The 17,780-nt window shown below is 52.4% G+C and overlaps 1 protein-coding gene across 6 annotated transcripts; it reads right to left on the bottom strand.

The window, feature by feature from the left end:
- Positions 1-420: 420 nt before the first annotated feature.
- Positions 421-13,152, bottom strand: Mdc1 (mediator of DNA damage checkpoint 1). Of its 6 annotated transcripts, none has more exons than XM_023721903.1 (15): positions 13,083-13,152; positions 9,952-10,090; positions 8,570-8,950; positions 8,413-8,491; positions 6,000-7,210; positions 5,818-5,880; positions 5,580-5,672; positions 5,237-5,458; positions 4,648-4,691; positions 2,821-4,209; positions 2,625-2,744; positions 2,346-2,528; positions 2,035-2,160; positions 1,833-1,943; positions 421-899 (listed from the first exon to the last, which is right to left on the bottom strand). In XM_023721903.1, the coding sequence occupies exons 2-15, from the start codon at positions 10,085-10,087 to the stop codon at positions 732-734; spliced, it is 4,326 nt and encodes a 1,441-aa protein (XP_023577671.1). In that variant the 5' UTR covers positions 10,088-10,090; positions 13,083-13,152; the 3' UTR covers positions 421-731. The 6 variants fall into 6 exon arrangements, with proteins under 6 accessions (XP_023577671.1, XP_023577682.1, XP_023577691.1 ...); XM_023721914.1 differs by having other exon boundaries at positions 5,818-5,877; XM_023721923.1 differs by having other exon boundaries at positions 7,077-7,210.
- Between the last annotated feature and the right edge of the window lie 4,628 nt (positions 13,153-17,780).

The following is a 17,780-nucleotide window of genomic DNA, read 5'->3' as shown; positions in this document are numbered from 1 at the left end:
AAAAACTTTAAAAAAAATTTTTTTTTCTTTCTTTTTGAGACAGTCTCACTATGCAGTTTATTTTTTATTTGTGTGTGTGTGTGTGTGTGTGTGTGTGTGTGTGTGTGTCCAGCTCAGCCCACCAGGGGGCGGGCTGGCTGGCATGTGGTGCTGGGGGATTGAACCGCAGTCCCTGTGCTTTGCTAAGCTTGTTCTAAGTAGGTGCTTTAGACCACTGAGCCATCTCACCAGCCCCTCACTATGCAGTTGAGGCTGGCCTTCAACTTACCTTGTAGCCCAGGCTGGTCTCAAATTCCCACTGATCCTCCTTCCTCAGCCTCCAGAGTGCTGGGGTTACAGGTGCGTGTGCATTACCACACCCAGCCTTGTATTTTTACTTTGAGACATGGTCTCATTAAGTCTCCTTTTTGTTTTTTGCAGAACTGGGGATTGAACTCAGGCTCCTGCGCTTATTCTCCTGAGCTATCTCCCCAGCCCCTCATTAAGTCTCTTAGGGCTGTACTCAACTTTGTGGTCTTCCCGACTCAGCCTCCCAGGAGGCAACATAAGTGTGTGCCCACACATCTGGCAGTTGTGGCCACTTAGAACGTCTGTGGCTCTAAACTTTCCGGCCCTCTGTCTTTCCAGAAAGCCTTTGGTCCTACCCTGGTCCAGCACAAGTCGCTCTTCTAAAGCCCTGGCGCATTCTAATGCAGTGTGCCAGGACGGGAGGGAGGAGTGCCCCGGCATCTTCAAGCGGATGGCTGTTCCTGAGTGGAGATGACAAAGGCCTCAGGCCTGACCTCCTGCTTCAGCACTCCCGTCAGCAGGAACTCTGGAGACAGGAGGGGCAGACCAGCCCGGGACGCGGAGGAGCAGCGTGGCAAGTCCTGCGAGCACGTGATCACCACTCTCCGGGGCTGGGGAGACAGCAGAGGAAGTCTGGGGTAAGAAGGGGTCCTAGAAACAGCTGCCTTAGTGATCAGTCTCAGTGCTGCCCAGGGAGAAGCCGCACAAAGCCCACTGCAGTCCACGAGTCACTCTTGCCAGAGAAGCTGAACCAGAATGTATTCAGCTAAGTGTGGTGGCACGCAAGTGTAATGCCAGAACTCGAGAGGCTGAGGCGGGAGGATCACTGTGTGTCTGAGGCTATCCAGGAGTACAAAGTGACTTTATCTTTTTTTTTTTTTTTGGCGGAACCCAGGCCTTTGCACTTGCCAGGTAAGCGCTTATTCCACTGAGCCATCTCCCCCGCCCCTACAAAGTGACTTTAAAGACCAGCATGTACTGCATAGTGAGACCCTGCCTGAAAAGGAAAAAAAAAAAAAAAGGAAGCAAGAATGAGTAGGGCTTTGCTACAGTCTAGAGTAAGAAGCAGCACAGGAGACACTAGAAACGCAGCAGTGCGTGGGCTTTACGGAAGATGTTTTTATTTTACTCAGGTCTCACTTCGCAGCTTGGACTCAGCGATCCTCCTGTTTTCTGCCTCCCCAGCGCTGGGATTACAGGTACACGCCACTACATCTGGACTCTGTGGCTGGCTCAGCCCACCCTGGAGGCAGGGCTGGTGTGGCATGTGGTACCAGGGATCCAACAGCAGCCCCTGTAGTTGCCCAAGCAGGCGCTTTATCCCACTGAGCTATCTCACTGTCCCCTCTTTTCCTTTTTTAGATAGGATCTTGCTCTGTAGCTCAGGATGGCCTAAAACTTGTCACTCTCCTGCTTCAGCCAAGGGCTGTTGGGATTACAGGCTTGAGCCATCATACTTAGCAGCAGCCTCGCATTTTCCCCACTCTTTTCTCCCTCTGGCATCTCCTTAGCTGCCCTTCCGGGGCCACAGACACCAGCCATACCTTATAGGAGCGGGGCATGCTGGGCAGCACAGTGCCTCCGCAGCAGCTGATGATCTCTCCCATCTGCAGAGGTGGGGGCCGGACCCCAGGCGTTACGTGAATCTCATAGCCCTAAGGGAGATGCGCGACAGGTGGTGACTGCACAGGACGCCAGCGCCTGAGACCCCCAGGCCAGATGCAACGGGCCGCAGAAGGGCTCTACCTCTAGCAGCCTTCGCTCCTGAGCGCGACTCAGGGCATCCCGGAGGCTGAAGCCAAAGTTCTTCTCCTGTTCAGGATCGGTCACCACAAACTGATCCGGGGGCAGGAAGTGACCAGCTTTGCGGGACTGACGAAGAGCAGCAGTTAGCAGCAGGGCCCATCACCGCCCCAACACTCCTGCCCAGCACTTACAGAGCACTGTCACACGCTACCTCCTCATGGCCCATGTCTCACTAACCCCACAGCTCTCCTGCTCTCCTTCTATACCCACTGTGTGTGCAAAACTGCTAAGTCACCACCCTGGCAGCTCACCTGCTGCAGCCACTCGAGGGAGAGGACAGGGATGCCCTTACCCAGGGCACACAGGAACTTGACTGTCCGGCAGATGCGATCAGTGACCAAGTGGGACGCCTCTGCCACCGAGCTGGCCAGGCTGCCGCCCAGGGCCAGCACAGCCTGCTCCCCACGGGCGTCCAACACTCCCGTGAAGAGGACCTGGTGGAGGTGGTCTGCGCTGTCAGTGACCCTGGCCACAGTGCAGACCTACCCTGTCCACGCCCCGTCTCCCGGAGCCCCAGACCCTTCTCCTACTTTGGGGGCTGCTGACTGCAGGGTAGGTTTGTTCCTTCGCAGGCCACGCCTTGGCACTTCTTGGAGCTCCTCCTCCATCTGGGTCCTCTTCCTCTTGCCTGGTCCTGGAGTCCATGTGTCCTGGGAAGGAGAAAACACATTAATGGGCGTCTCCGGGTCCAGTGGCTCCTGCTCCCAGCATGGCTCAGTCTCTCACCTCTGCCTTCCCTGGCCTCTCTGCAGTATCCTTTTCTTTCTTGGGGAACACCGTTTTCTGAGAAGTTCCTCTTTGGGGTCGCTTTAGAAGAGGGGGTGAATCTGTGCTGGGGGAAGGCCTCTTGTACTGTGGAGATACTGCAGGCTGGAGTTGTTGGGTGGGCCCAGAGCTATCTGCTGCCTCCACCTTTGGGATTCGGGAAGCACAAGTGGGTGCCTCAGGAGGCTGGGGAAAACAAGGGTCAGGGACAGTCCTAAGAGATGCAGCTGCTCTGGTCCGGCCTGCTATTTGGTCCCCTGAGGATAGACCTTGAGGTTCAGAGCACAGCTGGTGCGCAGTGGGAGCTGAGTGGGAGCTGCGCTTCCCAGCAGCTCTCTGTGTCCTGCTATAGCTGGCTTGATTGTCAGGCTCCTGGGTAACAGTCTGGTCTGTGGTGACAGGAGGCTGGGACTCAGAGGACAACCTGCCCTGAGCTATGGTCTTGAGGTTGACAGGCTGGGCCATGAGGGCGGGAGGCTCGAGGTCTGTGGCTGACAGCTCAATTGGTTCAATAGTCTTACTGGAGGACTTTGATGTCTGGCGCCGAGTGGCCCGAGGAACAGGCTTGGCAGTGACAGGCTGCTGCACGGAGGTGGATGGCTGCAGCTCGAGGGCCGTGTGGGCAGCTACTCCAGGAGTCTTCACAGAGGACCTATCTTTCCTGTTCCCTATGGCCCGAGGCATGGTCTTGGGGACAATAGACTGGTCTATGGTAATGGAAAGCTGGAGCTCAGGAGTCACATGGACAGCCACTTCAGGAGTCTCAACAGAGGACCTGTTTGCCCTGCTCCGGGTGGTCCGAGGTGTGGGTTCTGGGCTGTCAGGCTGGTGTGTGGACATGGATGGCTGCAGCTCAGGGGCCATCTGGACAACTGGCACAGATGTCTTCACAGAGGACCTATCTGTCCTGCCCCTCGTGGCCCGAGGTGTAGTCTTGGGGACAACTGGGTGGTGGTCTGTGGAGGTAGACAGCTGCAGTTCAGGGGCTGCTGGCTCATCTACTTCAGGTGTCTTGATGGAGGATCTCCGTGTCCTGGCCAGACAGGGCTGAGCCACAGGCTCAGAGGCAGGAGGAAGGCAGTGTGCATGGGCAGCAGAAGGAAGTGGCGTGGGTGGCGTCCTGCGGGAGGGCCAGCGCCTGGCACTGGGCTGGGGCTCCAGCCCTGAAGACTGGGCAGGCCCTGGAGGGTCCTGCGCCCCAGTGTGCCCAGCCCTAGGAACAGGTGGCGAGGAAGACAGAAGGCGAGGAAGAAGGGCCTGAGGTGCTGACTGTTTTCGGCTCTGAGAGGTATGGGGTCCTGGGCTTGGGGCCAAGGCTTTGGGCACTGCATCTGGAGACTCCAGGTCATCCTGCAGAGAAAAGCAAGTGAGCATTGTCAAGAAAGAGGTGGGAAGCAGGTGCCATTCCAAGCCTGAGCTTCAGCCCAGGCGCCAGGCACTCTGCTGCTTGCAACCCATCTCTCATCAGACCAGGAGTCAGGAGCGGCAGGCCTGCCCCATCCTCTGTCCATCCCCAGCCTTCTCTACCTGACACCAGCACAGTGCTCTCCACACTTGGTGCTGCCAAAGGAGAGGAGTGACACAACATTGACCCAGGCAGGAGAGCTACTGATGAGACCCACCACAGAAAACTGGGTGCCCGGCACAAAGGGACAGAGGCCAGCTAAAAACTGAAGATGGAGAACAGAGGGTGTGGGGACAGTAGTAGACCGAAGTGGGGCAAGGATAGGTGCTGGAGGGGGTAGAGGGTGACCCGTGGACAGGGGCTCTCTAGAAAGCAGCTCTCACCCCAGAAGCACTCTCAGCAGGTGGCATCCTGCCATCAGCGTGGCCTGGACAGAGAAACAGAGGGGTGTTGAGTTCTACGAAGTTAGGAGCTCAGGGATTATTCTAACGGTTGTACCCCCAGGGCTCCCCTTGTTCCCCTGCCCTCACTGACCCCACTCTCTGTGTCTGGCACCCACTTCTCTGTGACTCCTTCCAAGGCTTCCCTCTTGAGGGTCTCCCTTTTTTTTTTGTGGAACCGGGGATTGAACTGACACCCTTGCGCTTGCCAGGCAAGCGCTTATTGTACTGAGCCATCTCCCCGGCCCCGAGGGTCTCCCTTTGCGTGTCACTCTCTCTTGTGTCCTTGGAGGTTTCTACTTCCTCCAGACTCCCTGGCCCTTTCAGGACTCACACTGTCCACCTTGCTGTCACTCTGGCCTCTGAGGGGCTCCAGCTAACTCCTGCGTCTTCTGCTCTCTGTCCTTCAGCCTCCTAGTTAACTTTTCCTCCTCCAACTCATCTGTGCTGTCTTTTGGTGGCTGCGCCTTGATGTCCCTCTCTGATGTCCCTCTCTCTGGGGTCACCCTCTCCGCTGTTTCTCCTGCTGTACCCCTGTCTCTCTCCACAGTCTGCAGCCCTGTGCCTTTGGTCTCCAAGGGCTCCGTGTGAGCTGGACTCCCTGGACACTGGTCTGGTGGCATCACTCTCGGTGGAGACAGATGAGATCCAAAGGCCTCTGGGAGGGTGGCTGTGGGCAGGGGCTCGGGGCGCTCAGACTTTGCCACACAGAAGGGCTGTGTAGCCAAGACTTCCCATGGCTCATCCAGTGCACCTGAATGAAGACACAGTCAGATAGGAGGGGAAAGAGAGAGGGAGACTTAATGAGGACTTTTTTTTCTAATGAGATAAGAAAACAAGAAAGGATGCAGAATTTGAAGCAGAGCTTCTTGTACCTGGGGCCTGAGGGCTTTGGTGGGGAGGACCAGGCTCTGAGGGGAGCTCACATGGGAAGACCTGGGTGGGTTCATCCTCCACATCTGGGACAGCTGCACAAGGAAGGACAGCTGAGCACTGCTCCTCACACAGCCCGGGCCTGTGCCAGCCGAGGCTGCCCTCAGCCCCTCATGCTGGGGACCCCAGCCTCATCTCTATGCCCACACCACCAGGAACCCAATGCGCAGGAGTCCCCACCTTCTAGGCTCTCACTCTCCACGAAGCACTGGGTGGCTTGAAGGTCCAGATCGTCACAGCCTGCTAGGGTGTGGTACATAAGAGACAAGAAAAAACAATGCCTGACGCTTGGCTCCTCCATGTCCACTCTCACACCTGCCATGCGTTCCTGAGGCCAGGGAGGAAGCAAGGGTAGGGCTTACCGTCAGAGCTGTCTTTAGAGCCCCTGGTCCGGGCCAAATAGGACTTCTTCCTCCTTCCTGCATGGGTCTGTGCTCGCCTTCTCTGGGGTGGAGTGGGGCCTCCTGGGGTGCCTGTGTGCACCACCCGTTCCCCTTGTGCCGCAGATACCCTGCCTGGGGCCCCCATTTCTGGAGCCCTTTTCTGAGCACCCCCTGTAGCCACAAGCTGCCTTTGTCTCACAGCTGCCACTGCTGAGGCTGTGTTTTCCTTGATGTCCACTTTGTCAGGACAGGCTTGATTTGTCTCCTCCACAGGTACCTGCTGGCTCTCCAGATGTGTAGCAGCTGGCCCTGGTGGGACTTCCTCCTCTGCCTCTGTCTTAACGTTCACTGTGGCCAGGGAGGCTCTGCTTCTCTCTGGGTGGGTCCCATGGGAGCACCTACCTGCTTCCTTGCCTGCCTCACTATCCCCACAGGGATGTCTTTTTCCTGACTGTGCTGTGACAAGATGCTCAGTCTTTTCTGTACAAACACTGGGGAGAGTTTCCCTCTTTTCCCCTGGGAGCTCCCCCGCCTCTGTGTCTGTGTCCAGGTCCGTGTCGCTGTCTCTCCCCGAGGCGGGTGTACTCCGCCCTAAGGCCACAGGCAGGGCTCTGGCTGCTCCTCCATCTGGGTCTCTGTCCCACAGAGCAGCTCCGCCCTCCTTCAGGCGCGCCAAGGTGAGCGCCGCCGAGACTTCTTCCTCATCATCTGTGTCACTGTTGATCACCATGGGGGTCTGGATTCCTGCTGCTGGGGACTTCTGCTCTGCCACATCCATGTCACTACCAGCTAGGCTCTCCTGCAGACGTGCCACGCCAAGGGTGCTAGGGTCCTCAGCACCTCCTGTAGGGAAGGGCAGCCCCTCTCTCCCGAGAACTGCAGCTGGGGTCTCAGCGATGCCCTTTTCCTCCACATCAGTGTCACTGTCCTGCCCGATAAGGTGGCTCCTCTCCAGAGCCAACTTGTTCCCTGCATTCTTCCTGACGTCTGTGTCTCCGTCCCTATCCCCTGCAGGCAGCGCCTCTACAAGCAGAGTGTCCTGCAGAACCCCATCACCTCCAGACTGTTCTGCCTCTGTTATGGCGCTGCTCCTCACTGCTGGAGGGGCCTCCCCTGCTTCGCCACCATCTGTGTCACTGTCCATGTTGAAAGCCAGAGATGGTCCAGAGCCACCTGGCCCCTCGTCATCACTGCAAAGGGATTAGAAAGAGTCAGTAATGGGCTGGGGAGACAGCTCAATAGAATAAGTGCTTGCCTGGCAAGCACAAGGTCTTGAATTCAATCCCCAGTTCTGCAAAAAAAAAAAAGAGTCAGTAGCACCTGCTTCCTAGGAAGGGACAACACACTCCACTGAGAGCTTCCTGAGGGCAGGCGCAAGCCAAATGTCTTTCCAGCTGCCACAGTTAGTTCTCCACTTGGTATATCAGAGGTGCTCCATAAAAATGCAGCTCAGGGCTGGGCATGGTGCTGCATACCTAGGATCCCAGCACTAGGGAGGCTGAGGCAGGAGAATTCCCAGGAATCTGAGGTCAGACTGGGCTACACAGCGAATTTTTTTTGGCAGAACCAGAGATTGAACTCAGGCCCTTGTGTTTGCCAGAGAAGCACTTATTCTACTGAGCCATCTCCCCAGCTACACAGAAAACTTGAGGCCAGCCTAAATTACAGAGGGAGACCCTGGCTCAAACAAACAAGCAAAGCAGCAGAAACTGAGTACATCAGTACAGCACACCTATAATTCCAGTGCCCTGGGAGGCTAAGGCTAGAGGATTACAATTTCGAGCACAGCCAGGGTGATTTAGGGACTTAAAAGACGCTGTCTGAAAAAACAAACACACAGGGGCTGGGGAGATGGCTCAGTGGAGTAAGTGCTTGCCTGGCAAGCACAAGGGCCTGAGTTCAATCCCCAGTTCCACCAAAAACAAAAAACAAACACACAAAAAGAAAACACTGGGAATATAGCCTACTTCAAAAGCTTTGGGGGAGGGGGAGATGGCTCAGAAGAATAAGCACTTGCCTGGCAAGCGCAAGGGCCTGACTTCAATCTCCGGTTCCGCAAAAAAATAAATAAAAAATTAAAAAAGCTTTGGCTTCAGTCCCCAGTACTAGGAAGAAAAATCTCCCCAAAACCAGCTCAGTAAAAACAAAACAGGGGCTGGGGAGAGAGCTCACTAGAATAAGCGTTTGCCTGGCAAGTCAAGGGCCTGAGTTCAATCTCTGGTTCCAACAATAAACCCAAACCAAACCAAACCAAAACAGCTCAGTGAATGAATGCTATATACTGCTTCCCAGCCCTACTTCTCAAGATATCATCATCCCTGAGAGACTGACCTTCCAGGCCCCAGGTCTTCCTGCCTGCCAAGACTTAGGAGTCCAGCCTTGCGGTGCTCACCTTTCAGGAACTACTGTTGTCAACGGGGAAGACGTGATGGCCCTTGATTCTTTCCCCACGCACCTTTCATGAAGAAAATCTGGCAGGAACAGGAAGGAGTAAATGGACAATTATACACTCATTACCCGTCACATACCCTCCCAACATACACACATACCTGACTCTTCCTCTGAGTCCTCAGCCAGTGGAAGCCTGGTAGCGTGAGTATCTCCAGGGACCCTCGGGGTCTCCTCTACAGTGAGAGGTGCCCGGGAAACCACAGGCAGGGGTACATCCAGGTAACGGTACTGGCAGGGCAAGTCAGCGAAGAGGATCAGTTCATGGTTCCTCAGACGATGACTCATCCCAGGGCTCAGGACCTTAGGTGGCCTTAGGATCTGGGTACCATTGAGACTCCCACAATCCTGAAGAATAGGTGCCCTGTCCCGCGCTGAGATTTCAATCACTGCATGTTGTTTGGAAATGGATGGAAAAGGCAGGGCCACAGAGCAGTCGGGCATTCGGCCTACCACATTCTTCCCGAGGTACAGTGGAAAATCTAAAAATGAGAGTAGTTGAGAGCATGCAAGGTCTTTAAGATGACCCAAGCACTATAACAATAGAAAACTCTAAGGCATCTAGGCATAAACAATTCATGGACAATACCTGGCCATTCACACTTGATCTTTTAATTGTAGTAAGACATATATGACACTTGTGTTTGTGTGTGGTACTAGGGAGTGAACCCAGGGCCTTCACACTGAGGTACAACCCAGGCCCTTTTTAATTATTTTAAATGTTTATTGATTTATTTGGTACCAGGTCTCCCTATGCACTTGGACTTACAGTGATCCTCCTGCCTCAATCTCCCCATTGCTGGGATTACAGGCCTGCACCACCATGCCTGGTTTTGGTGGCTGGCCCAAAGCACCAAAGGTTTTGGGGCCAGTGCAGCATGGGGTACCAGGAATTGAACCTGGGTCCTTACATCTATCAAGCAGGCACTTAGACCGCCAAGCTATCACCCCAGCCCTTAGTTTTTATTTTGAGACAGTGTCCTGCTAAGTTACTAAGTTGCCCATGCTAGAACTGAACTTGTGATCATCTTGCTGCAGCCTCCTAGAGTGCCAGGATTATGGGTACACATCACCATACCTAGCTCCATTTTATTTAATTAATTTATTTATTTATTGGCGGAACCGGGTTTGAACTCAGGCCCTTGCGCTTGCCAGGGAAGCACTTATTCTACTGAGCCATCTCCCCAGCCCTCAAGCTCCATTTTAATCACCTTAAATATAAGGTTCAGTGGTATTATGTATGCAATGTACAACCATGGCCACAACCCAATTTCAGACCACACTGGATCTCTTCGCGTTGTGCTTTCAGAGTACAAATCAGTGAGTTCAGGACTCTAGCCTGGAACAATCAACTCAGTTGCCCTACCCTGCCACCTTCTCTAGCCCAGTAAAAACAGTTTTCAGATTTCCTTAAAGTGTGTTTCTTCTAATACCATCCACGAAAAAAAGACACACCTAACCGTTCTGGAGCTAACCACCTGACCTTTTTCTGGTCCATAGGTACCACTGAACACACGCAGTCGCCCTACAGGATCCGTGCCACACCCCGAGGATTCACTGGATCGCTCTATCTCCTCCTCTTGTTCAATATCCCAGTCAATGGTCTGGGTGTCTTCCATGGCCTGGAAAAGAAACACGTCACCATCATCAATGTCACTCGTTTGCATACACGGTGTCCGAGGAGGATGGTACCTAGAGTAAACCTCGGGAGTGACAGAAGTTGACATTTCTCTTTCCATCAGTTATTCTATTATGCTCCTGAAATATTTTTTAAAAAATTTGAAGCCAGGTATGGTTATGCATGGGGCCTGCCCCTTAGCTCAGTTGTTTAAGTGGCTGCTTCAACAAAGCAGTCAGTCTCAGGTTGCTGTGGTTCGATCCCCACAACACAAGCCAGCCAAACATGCCCTCAAGGCATTCTGAGCCAGCCCCCCCCCAAAAAAAATCCAGGTATGGTTATGCATGCCATAATCCTAGCACTCAGGAAGCTGCAGCAGGAGTGCTACAAGTTCATAGATAGCCTAGACTACACAGCGAGTTCAAATCAGCCTATCTAAAAAAAAAAAAAAAAAAAAAAAAAACCTAGGTATGTGGGCGCACACCTGTAATCTCAGCACTTGGGAGACTGAGGGAAGATCTCTGAGTTCGAGGCCAGCTTGGGCTACATACACAGTGAATTCAAATCCAGCCTGAATTATATAGCCAGACTCTACCTCAATCTCCCCACAAAATTTAAAAAAAAAAAAAAAAATGAATAGAATATTTGAAAGCCAGGCTTGAGGCTGGGGATATAGCACCTGCCTGGCAAGCACAAGGTTCTGAGTTTGATTCCTGATTAAAAAAAAAAAAAAAGTCAGTCTTGGTAGCACATGCCTGCAGCTGCATTTATTTGGAGGGCTGAGGCAGGAGGGCCATGTGAGCCCAGGAGCTCTAGGCCAGCACGAGCACAGCAAGACGCTGTCTCAAAATGTTTGGACTGGCCTAGCATCCACAAAGTTCTGGGTTTAATCCCCAGAACTACAAACAATTTTTTTAAAAAAAGGTTGGGGGAAGGCTTTTTGGTTATTTTTCAGGTAAGGTTTCACTATGTAGCCCAGGCTGGCCTCTAACTCACAGCAATCTTCCTGGCTCAGCTGTCTGAGTGCTGGGACCATAGGCATGTGTATGCCACCATGCCTGGCAAACAAAAGTTTTTTTAAAAAACTCTGCTATGTACAATATTATCCATTCTCTCTAGTTTTTACATGCTAACTTGCAGCCTACTACATTAACTTTACTACCTACCCATTACTGGGTTACAAGCCATAGTTTGACAAACACCATCTTCAGCCAGACCTGGTGACTCATGCTTATAATTCCAGCACTTGGGAGCTGCTGGCTTGCTGTCAGTCCAAGGCCATAGGGTCACACTGAGCCCAAGGCCAGCCTGAATTATATGGTGAGACCCCGCCGGTCAAACTAAACAAAGCAACATGGTGAGACCCCCGTTCAAACTGAACAAAGGAACTCCCTCTCCCAATTTTGCTCACACACACCAAGCACAATTGCCACAATTGGGCATTTAGGAAACCAGTGCTAAAAACACTAGGCTAATGCAACAGGGATGTAGCTATAGTGTAATATTCACACTGCTAGCTGTAATACCCACACATTTTACCAGACCACCTCAGTCTAATCAGGCTAAAGCACAAAGAACCATAATATATGACCATATAGGAGCTAAGGAGATGGCTCAGTGGAATAAGCACTTCCCTAGCAAGTGCAAGGGCCTCAGTTCAATCCCCGGTTCTGCCAAAAACAAAAACATAAATAAATAAATAAATAAATAAATATAACCATATATACAGGTTCTAATGTGTTGAACACTAATCTATACCAACCTCTCATCCATTTTAGGGAGTGAACTCAGGACATTTTCAATGGAGCTACATGTTCCCAGCCCTTTTAAAAATTCAAATGAGGGCTGAGGACATAGCTCAGTGGTCTAAGTGCCTGCCTGGCAAGCACAAACACCGGAGTTTGATCCCCAGTACTGCAAGCAAAGCCAGCCCGGAAACTGGTCATGGTGGTGCATCCCTGTAGTCCCAGGGCTGGGGAGGCTGAAACAGGAGAATCACTGAGTATAAACTGCATAGCAAGATCCTGTAGTAAATAAAAATTTGAATGAATGTCAAATTTTTGGACTTGAACTGACTCATTAATCTTTCAAGAACCTTGTAAAGTAGGTGTCATTCTTTACTTTTCCAAATAAAGACTCCCCAACGTAGATGGGTGAAGGGACGCAGCCAAAATCATCCAGACAGTCTCTAACCTGTCCAATGTCCTTAGGACAGGCTGGAGAGAGCTCAGGTTTAAGCACCTGCTGGCAAGTGTAAGGTCCTGAGTTTGATCCCAGGTACCACACACACACACGCAAAATAAATAAATAACGGAATGTCCTTACGGCTTTCTATGCCCACAGTGTAAAATAAAAACCAAACTCAGATAGAACCTCTCTGCTCTAAGCTTTTATCTTTTACACCCCACCTCCAGGCTCGGACCCCAGGGCTGACTTCCCCCCAGGGTCCGTTATATTCATTTTCCAGTGGTTAGGGTGCACCTCGTAGGGTTGGAGGTACTGGGGATACATCTAGAACCAAACACAAAATGAATCTGGCCTTCATGAAGGGCACATCACCAAGCCTTCTGGTGAAAAAACAAATGAAAGAAAACCCCAAACAGCACGGGTGGAATGTATCTGGAAAGAGGCTGCCCTAGAAGGAAACTACGGACAAGGAAAGTGGGGCACCCCCACAGAGAAAGCGTCACCTCTGCCCTTCTGTCGCGCCAACTCAGGGGGAGCCCACACTCTCGGCCTCAATTCAAAGGCCACCAACTTGGATGCCCACGTTCCAGCGGGGTCCCTCGTGGCCCAGGTCTCCCCGGGTCCTCCTTCCCGGAAGCACAGGGCTCCCGGCGCCAGGTACGGACGACCATCATAATCTGAAAAGCTCGTTTCCAACGTAAATTTCCAAATTACCTCCGCCCAGTCGTACCCAAGGCACGCCCCCTTCCCGCCCTCTGGGGGAGTCGAGACGGTACCGAAGGAACTGTGGGTGAGGGCCCAGAGCTCACCTATTTGAGTCTCCGCGCGCGCCAGCAGTAACGGTCGCCACCAGGGGAGCGCGAGCGCTTAGCTCGGAACGGAACCGACTCGCTGGTTGGCTTCCGTCCCTGTCTGTCACAGCTTGCTGTGCGCTGATTGGTGAACCTTCAGGAGTCCAGGCACATTCAAAATCTCGTCCCGTCCCGCCCCGCCCCCTTCCTCTCGAAGTCAGGGCTACTCCGGGAGAAGATCCGTTGACCGCAGCGAATCGTGATTGGTCAACTCCAAGGACAACCCACCACCGCTTCACCGCCCAACACCCACTTCCCGCGCAGATTTCCAAACCGCGACCAGAGAGTCTGGCGCCGGGAGTTGAGCGTTGCTAGAAGGGTTGTACCATAGATGTCGTGCGCAGCGTCTGGTGTGGCCAGAGCGCCCTTCTTCGGTCCTCCAAGACATGGTGTTCGCTGACTCATGAGAAATGAAAACGGGTTGCCGGTTGCAGTCGTGGCTAGAGGCTGCAGTTTGGAAAACAGCCCGTAGGCGTGGCGCTTGAGGACTCCTCGTTGCAGTGGAATTTCATTTCGCTTTGATTTGGCTTGTTTAGTAGAAATCATGTCATTTCTTCCTGAGACATAGCCCTGACGGACATTTTGAGGTCATTTTACCTAAACGGACGATCGTAAAGAAAATATTTGTGGGCAAACAGAAAACAGGGTTGGTAAAAGTCCTTACCTTTCAAAGGATGAGGAAAGAATGATAAAATCGTTATTTCATAAATAAGACGTAAGAATGGTAAGAATGTGATGTGTATATAGGAAGCCCTTTCCCAGTGGTTATCTCAACTATTCCCACAACAGCCAAATAAGCTGATACTTGAAACTGTGAGAAATTAAATATGTAGGTTCTTATGGCTAATGTAAGATAGAGACAAACTGAAATAAATCATCTGAGCTTTCCCTGTAATATATGACTACTTTCATTGTGAGTATGAAACACAAAAGATCCTACTTAAAATGAGTATGGGGGGCTGGGGAGACAGCTCAGTAGAGTAAGCGCAGGGCCTGAGTTCAATCCCCTGTTTGGGAAAAAAAAAAAAAAAAAATGAGTGTAGGGGTCTTATACAGCTAGATGTTCCTTTCTTTAGGTGACTTACAAATGTGAATTTATCTGTGTATCAATTTAGGTTTTTGTTTTGTTTTGTCTTGGCAGAACCAGGGATTGAAGGCTCCACTCTTAAGTTCATGTCGTGGGTCACCAAAAGACCAGATGTTGCGCTTGCCAGGGAAGCGCTTATTCCACTGAGCCATCTCCCTGGCCCTTAATTTAGTATTAATAACCTCGATAACATGTATTACAGTGCTTAGCACTACTCCATTATTTATTCTTTTCTCAATAAACTGCAATATCCTAGAAGCCAAGGAGCTAAGTGTTCCTGGTTACTGCTTTGGTAGGCCACTTAGTATCTTCAAAATGAGTTAATTCCTGGGAAGGAGAGGCAATTCTCATTCAATTTAGTCCCTCCTCTCCTTCAATCCTTTTTTATTTTTGGTGGAACCGGGGATTGAACTCAGGCCCTTGAGCTTGCCAGGGAAGCACTTATTCTACTGAGCCATCTCCCCAGCCCCTTCAATCCTGACACTACCTACCTTGGCCACTCCTGGTCAATAAAAGCTTTTTTTCTTTTTGTATTTTGGGGAAGGGTCTACAGGGTGTTCAGGGTCTCACAAATGATACAGGGAGAAAAACTGGTTTCGGGTGGGTGACCTCCAAACCATATAGGGAACCTCCAAATGACAGAGAAAAATGATCTCTGGACCTGACCTGCATGAGTTCATGTTCTCTAAAACCGAAGAATGAATTTTAGGAACAAACGGAGGTTATGAGCAGAATATATTTATTGAGAGAAAGAAAGCTTCTGTCCAAGAGAGGGACAGGAGGGGGGCCCGAGCGGGCAGTTCCCCAAGAAGCTGTCTCTTTCAGGGACTTTTATAGTGTAAAACCATGTGAGGCTAAGGTAGAGAGAATGGGAACTCGCTTAGGTGGGCAGGAGGTGGGACAAAACTATGGTCAACCAATGGGATTACATATGGGACAGGGTATTTTCCTGTTGGGGGTTGGAATGAGGGATAGGGTCTCTTTCTGTTGGGGGTTGGGCTAGTGACTCACTTGGGTCTTTCCAGGTGATCGATACCTATTTAGAATATCAATCCCAGGTGCTACTCGTTTAGCATTTGTTTGGCCTTTAGGTCTTTAGTGCTGGTTCATAGCAGGGGCTTCTGCCCCTCCCACAGTTGTAAGGCATCTCATCTTCTGTGCTGTCTCCTTGAGGGCCTGGCCCTGTCTGACTGCCTGTAATATTTCTGTCTAACTTGGCTGCCTGCAATACTACTAGATCAGATTCCTAGTGATCCAGCCTCCCAAGAGCTGGGATTACAGGAGCACGCCACCACGCCCAGTCTCACTGGAAGCTAACTGAAAAGCTACTGGCCTCAGCAAAGTATCTGAAAGAGCAGGCATCTCATGTCCATCTTTCCCTTCTGACGAGATGACCGCATGATTTTGACACTGATCCTCAGGTCCAGCGTCCCTAAAAGCACAGACATCTGGCTTCAGATTCTAGATCTAGGCTTTAAAATAACTCACCTTTTGAACAAATCCTGCAGACAGCTCTATTTTGAAAAGCCCTTGATGCCATTTTGTTTCTTTTTTGAAACTGTATCACTCAAAAACCTTTAAAGCAATTAGAGGACAATTGCTTCCTTCTTCCAGAAGTATGGGGGGGGAGAGACGGAAGGATCCACTTTTCACTGAAGTTCATACCGTGGGTCACCAAAGGACCAGAGCAGAGTGCCACACTTGTCCCATTTTCGCTGATCTAAGCTGCAGTGTCCTTCCTAGTTTCCTCAGCAGGGAGTTTTCAGGGCGTGCCTACCCCACCTCCCAACTCTCGGTATTTCACACTTCCCAATTTCTCCATAGCCCAAACCTTTTGTGCTTCAAAATTAACAAAAAGAAAAAAAAACTCTACGTAGGGCAAAGCAATTTTCTCCATATTCACTTTTCATTAAAAAACGAGAAAACGACAAAAAAGAAAAAATCCAGTACCCACCCATTCCCAAGTTCATTTTACAGCGTGGACAACAATAGAGGACTACAACTCCCAGAGAGGACTGCGCTCATCCGGTGCGAGGCGACCAATGGGTGCCCGGTACATGACCAGCGCTGACCAATCAAGATGCGGCTTAGGGAGGCTTTGTCTGCGGACCCCGGCGCGGGCGCCGATCTCCCGCCTCCGAGTCCCGCGCACGCGCGCCCCGCCCTGCCCGCCTTCCCTCCTTCGCCCTCCCCTCTGCTCTGCCTCTCAGAATCTTCCTGCCGTCGCGTTCGCATCTCGCTGCTCCAGCCTGCGGGGCACGTTCCGTCCTTCGAACCCGGGACCAGCAAAGGAAAAAAGCCTACATATTTTCTTGCCCCATACATTCCTGGAGGCGAGCAAAACAAGTTAATTTTTGACCATGAGGGAAATCGTGCACATCCAGGCCGGTCAGTGTGGCAACCAGATCGGTGCTAAGGTAAGACAAAAGCCTCTCTTTCACTTATATTTTTTCTTGGAATAAAAAACCCATGTTTAGATAGGTAGAATAATTGTGGGGCGTTTGCAGCCCATTCTTAAGCTCCCCCAAAGTTTTTCACATGTGAATATAATCATTTGTAGCCAGCACCTGGTTTGGAACAAAGGGGAGTTATTTTTCACCGCAGCACGTTTTGGAGCAGCTATCCTCGGGCTCGGAGGGGTCGCCTAACGGTCTGGGCCGGCAGGAAGCTGCCGGAGACAAAGCCAGCGAAGTCTCCATGTGCATCCCCTGCCCCGCCCGGCCGGCTCGGGGGCGCCCAGCAGAGGGGGAAGGGGCGAGGCCCGGCGCCCAGCTCCCGAGCAGAGCTGGGGCCCCAGGTCGTGGGTCCCCACGCGCACAAAGGACCGGCGCCCCGCGCGGCCTCGGCTCCCGAGGGGCGTTCCTGCAGCCTTTTGTGGCGCGAAGAATGGGGGGTTAATTGGACTTTTCTCATTGCTCCTTACGAGGACTGTTTTAGAACAAGGACAGGAAAAGCGAAGAGAGGATGAGCCCTTTTTAGTGGGTCCCTCCCCTTTGGTGTGGGAGAAAGCCAGCGAAGGGAGACGCTGGGGAAGGGAACAATTTTGAGGCCATGGGGATCCCCCCCCCCTTCGCGCGCCGCTACGATGTAGCGGGAGGAAGTGCGGCCGCTACGTAGTAGCCGCGGCGGGCGGCCCGGGGGCGGGGCCGGCGGGCGCTCCGCCCCCGGGAATGTGGCTCCGCCCCCGCGTGTCTCCTCCGCCTGGGCGGGGCCGCCTCGCCGCAGTCACGTGACTGCAGGCGTGGTCTGTGCGGCGGCCGCGCCTTTCCGCCGCGCGCGCTTGGTGCCCACGCTGAGGCAGGTTCTCTCCCAGCGAGAGGATCGTAGGGGGGTGTTACCCATCGGGATGTCTGCGTGTACTCGGCTGCTGGTGGTACACCTGCTGGAGTCCCGCGCCGCGAGAGCTGCGGGTTTCCTGAGTGTGCCAGGGCAAGTGTGTGGCTGGCTGCCAAGCGCTCAGTGCGCTCTCTCCGCAGTTTTGGGAGGTGATCAGCGATGAGCATGGCATCGACCCCACCGGCACGTACCACGGGGACAGTGACCTGCAGCTGGACCGCATTTCCGTGTAC

This window comes from Octodon degus, unplaced genomic scaffold, assembly GCF_000260255.1.
Source record: "Octodon degus isolate 3935 unplaced genomic scaffold, OctDeg1.0 scaffold00005, whole genome shotgun sequence".
In the NCBI taxonomy this organism is placed as follows: Eukaryota; Metazoa; Chordata; class Mammalia; order Rodentia; family Octodontidae; genus Octodon; species Octodon degus.
The sequence above is the reverse complement of the archived record's forward strand: the minus strand, read 5'-3'. Positions and strand labels throughout refer to the sequence as shown.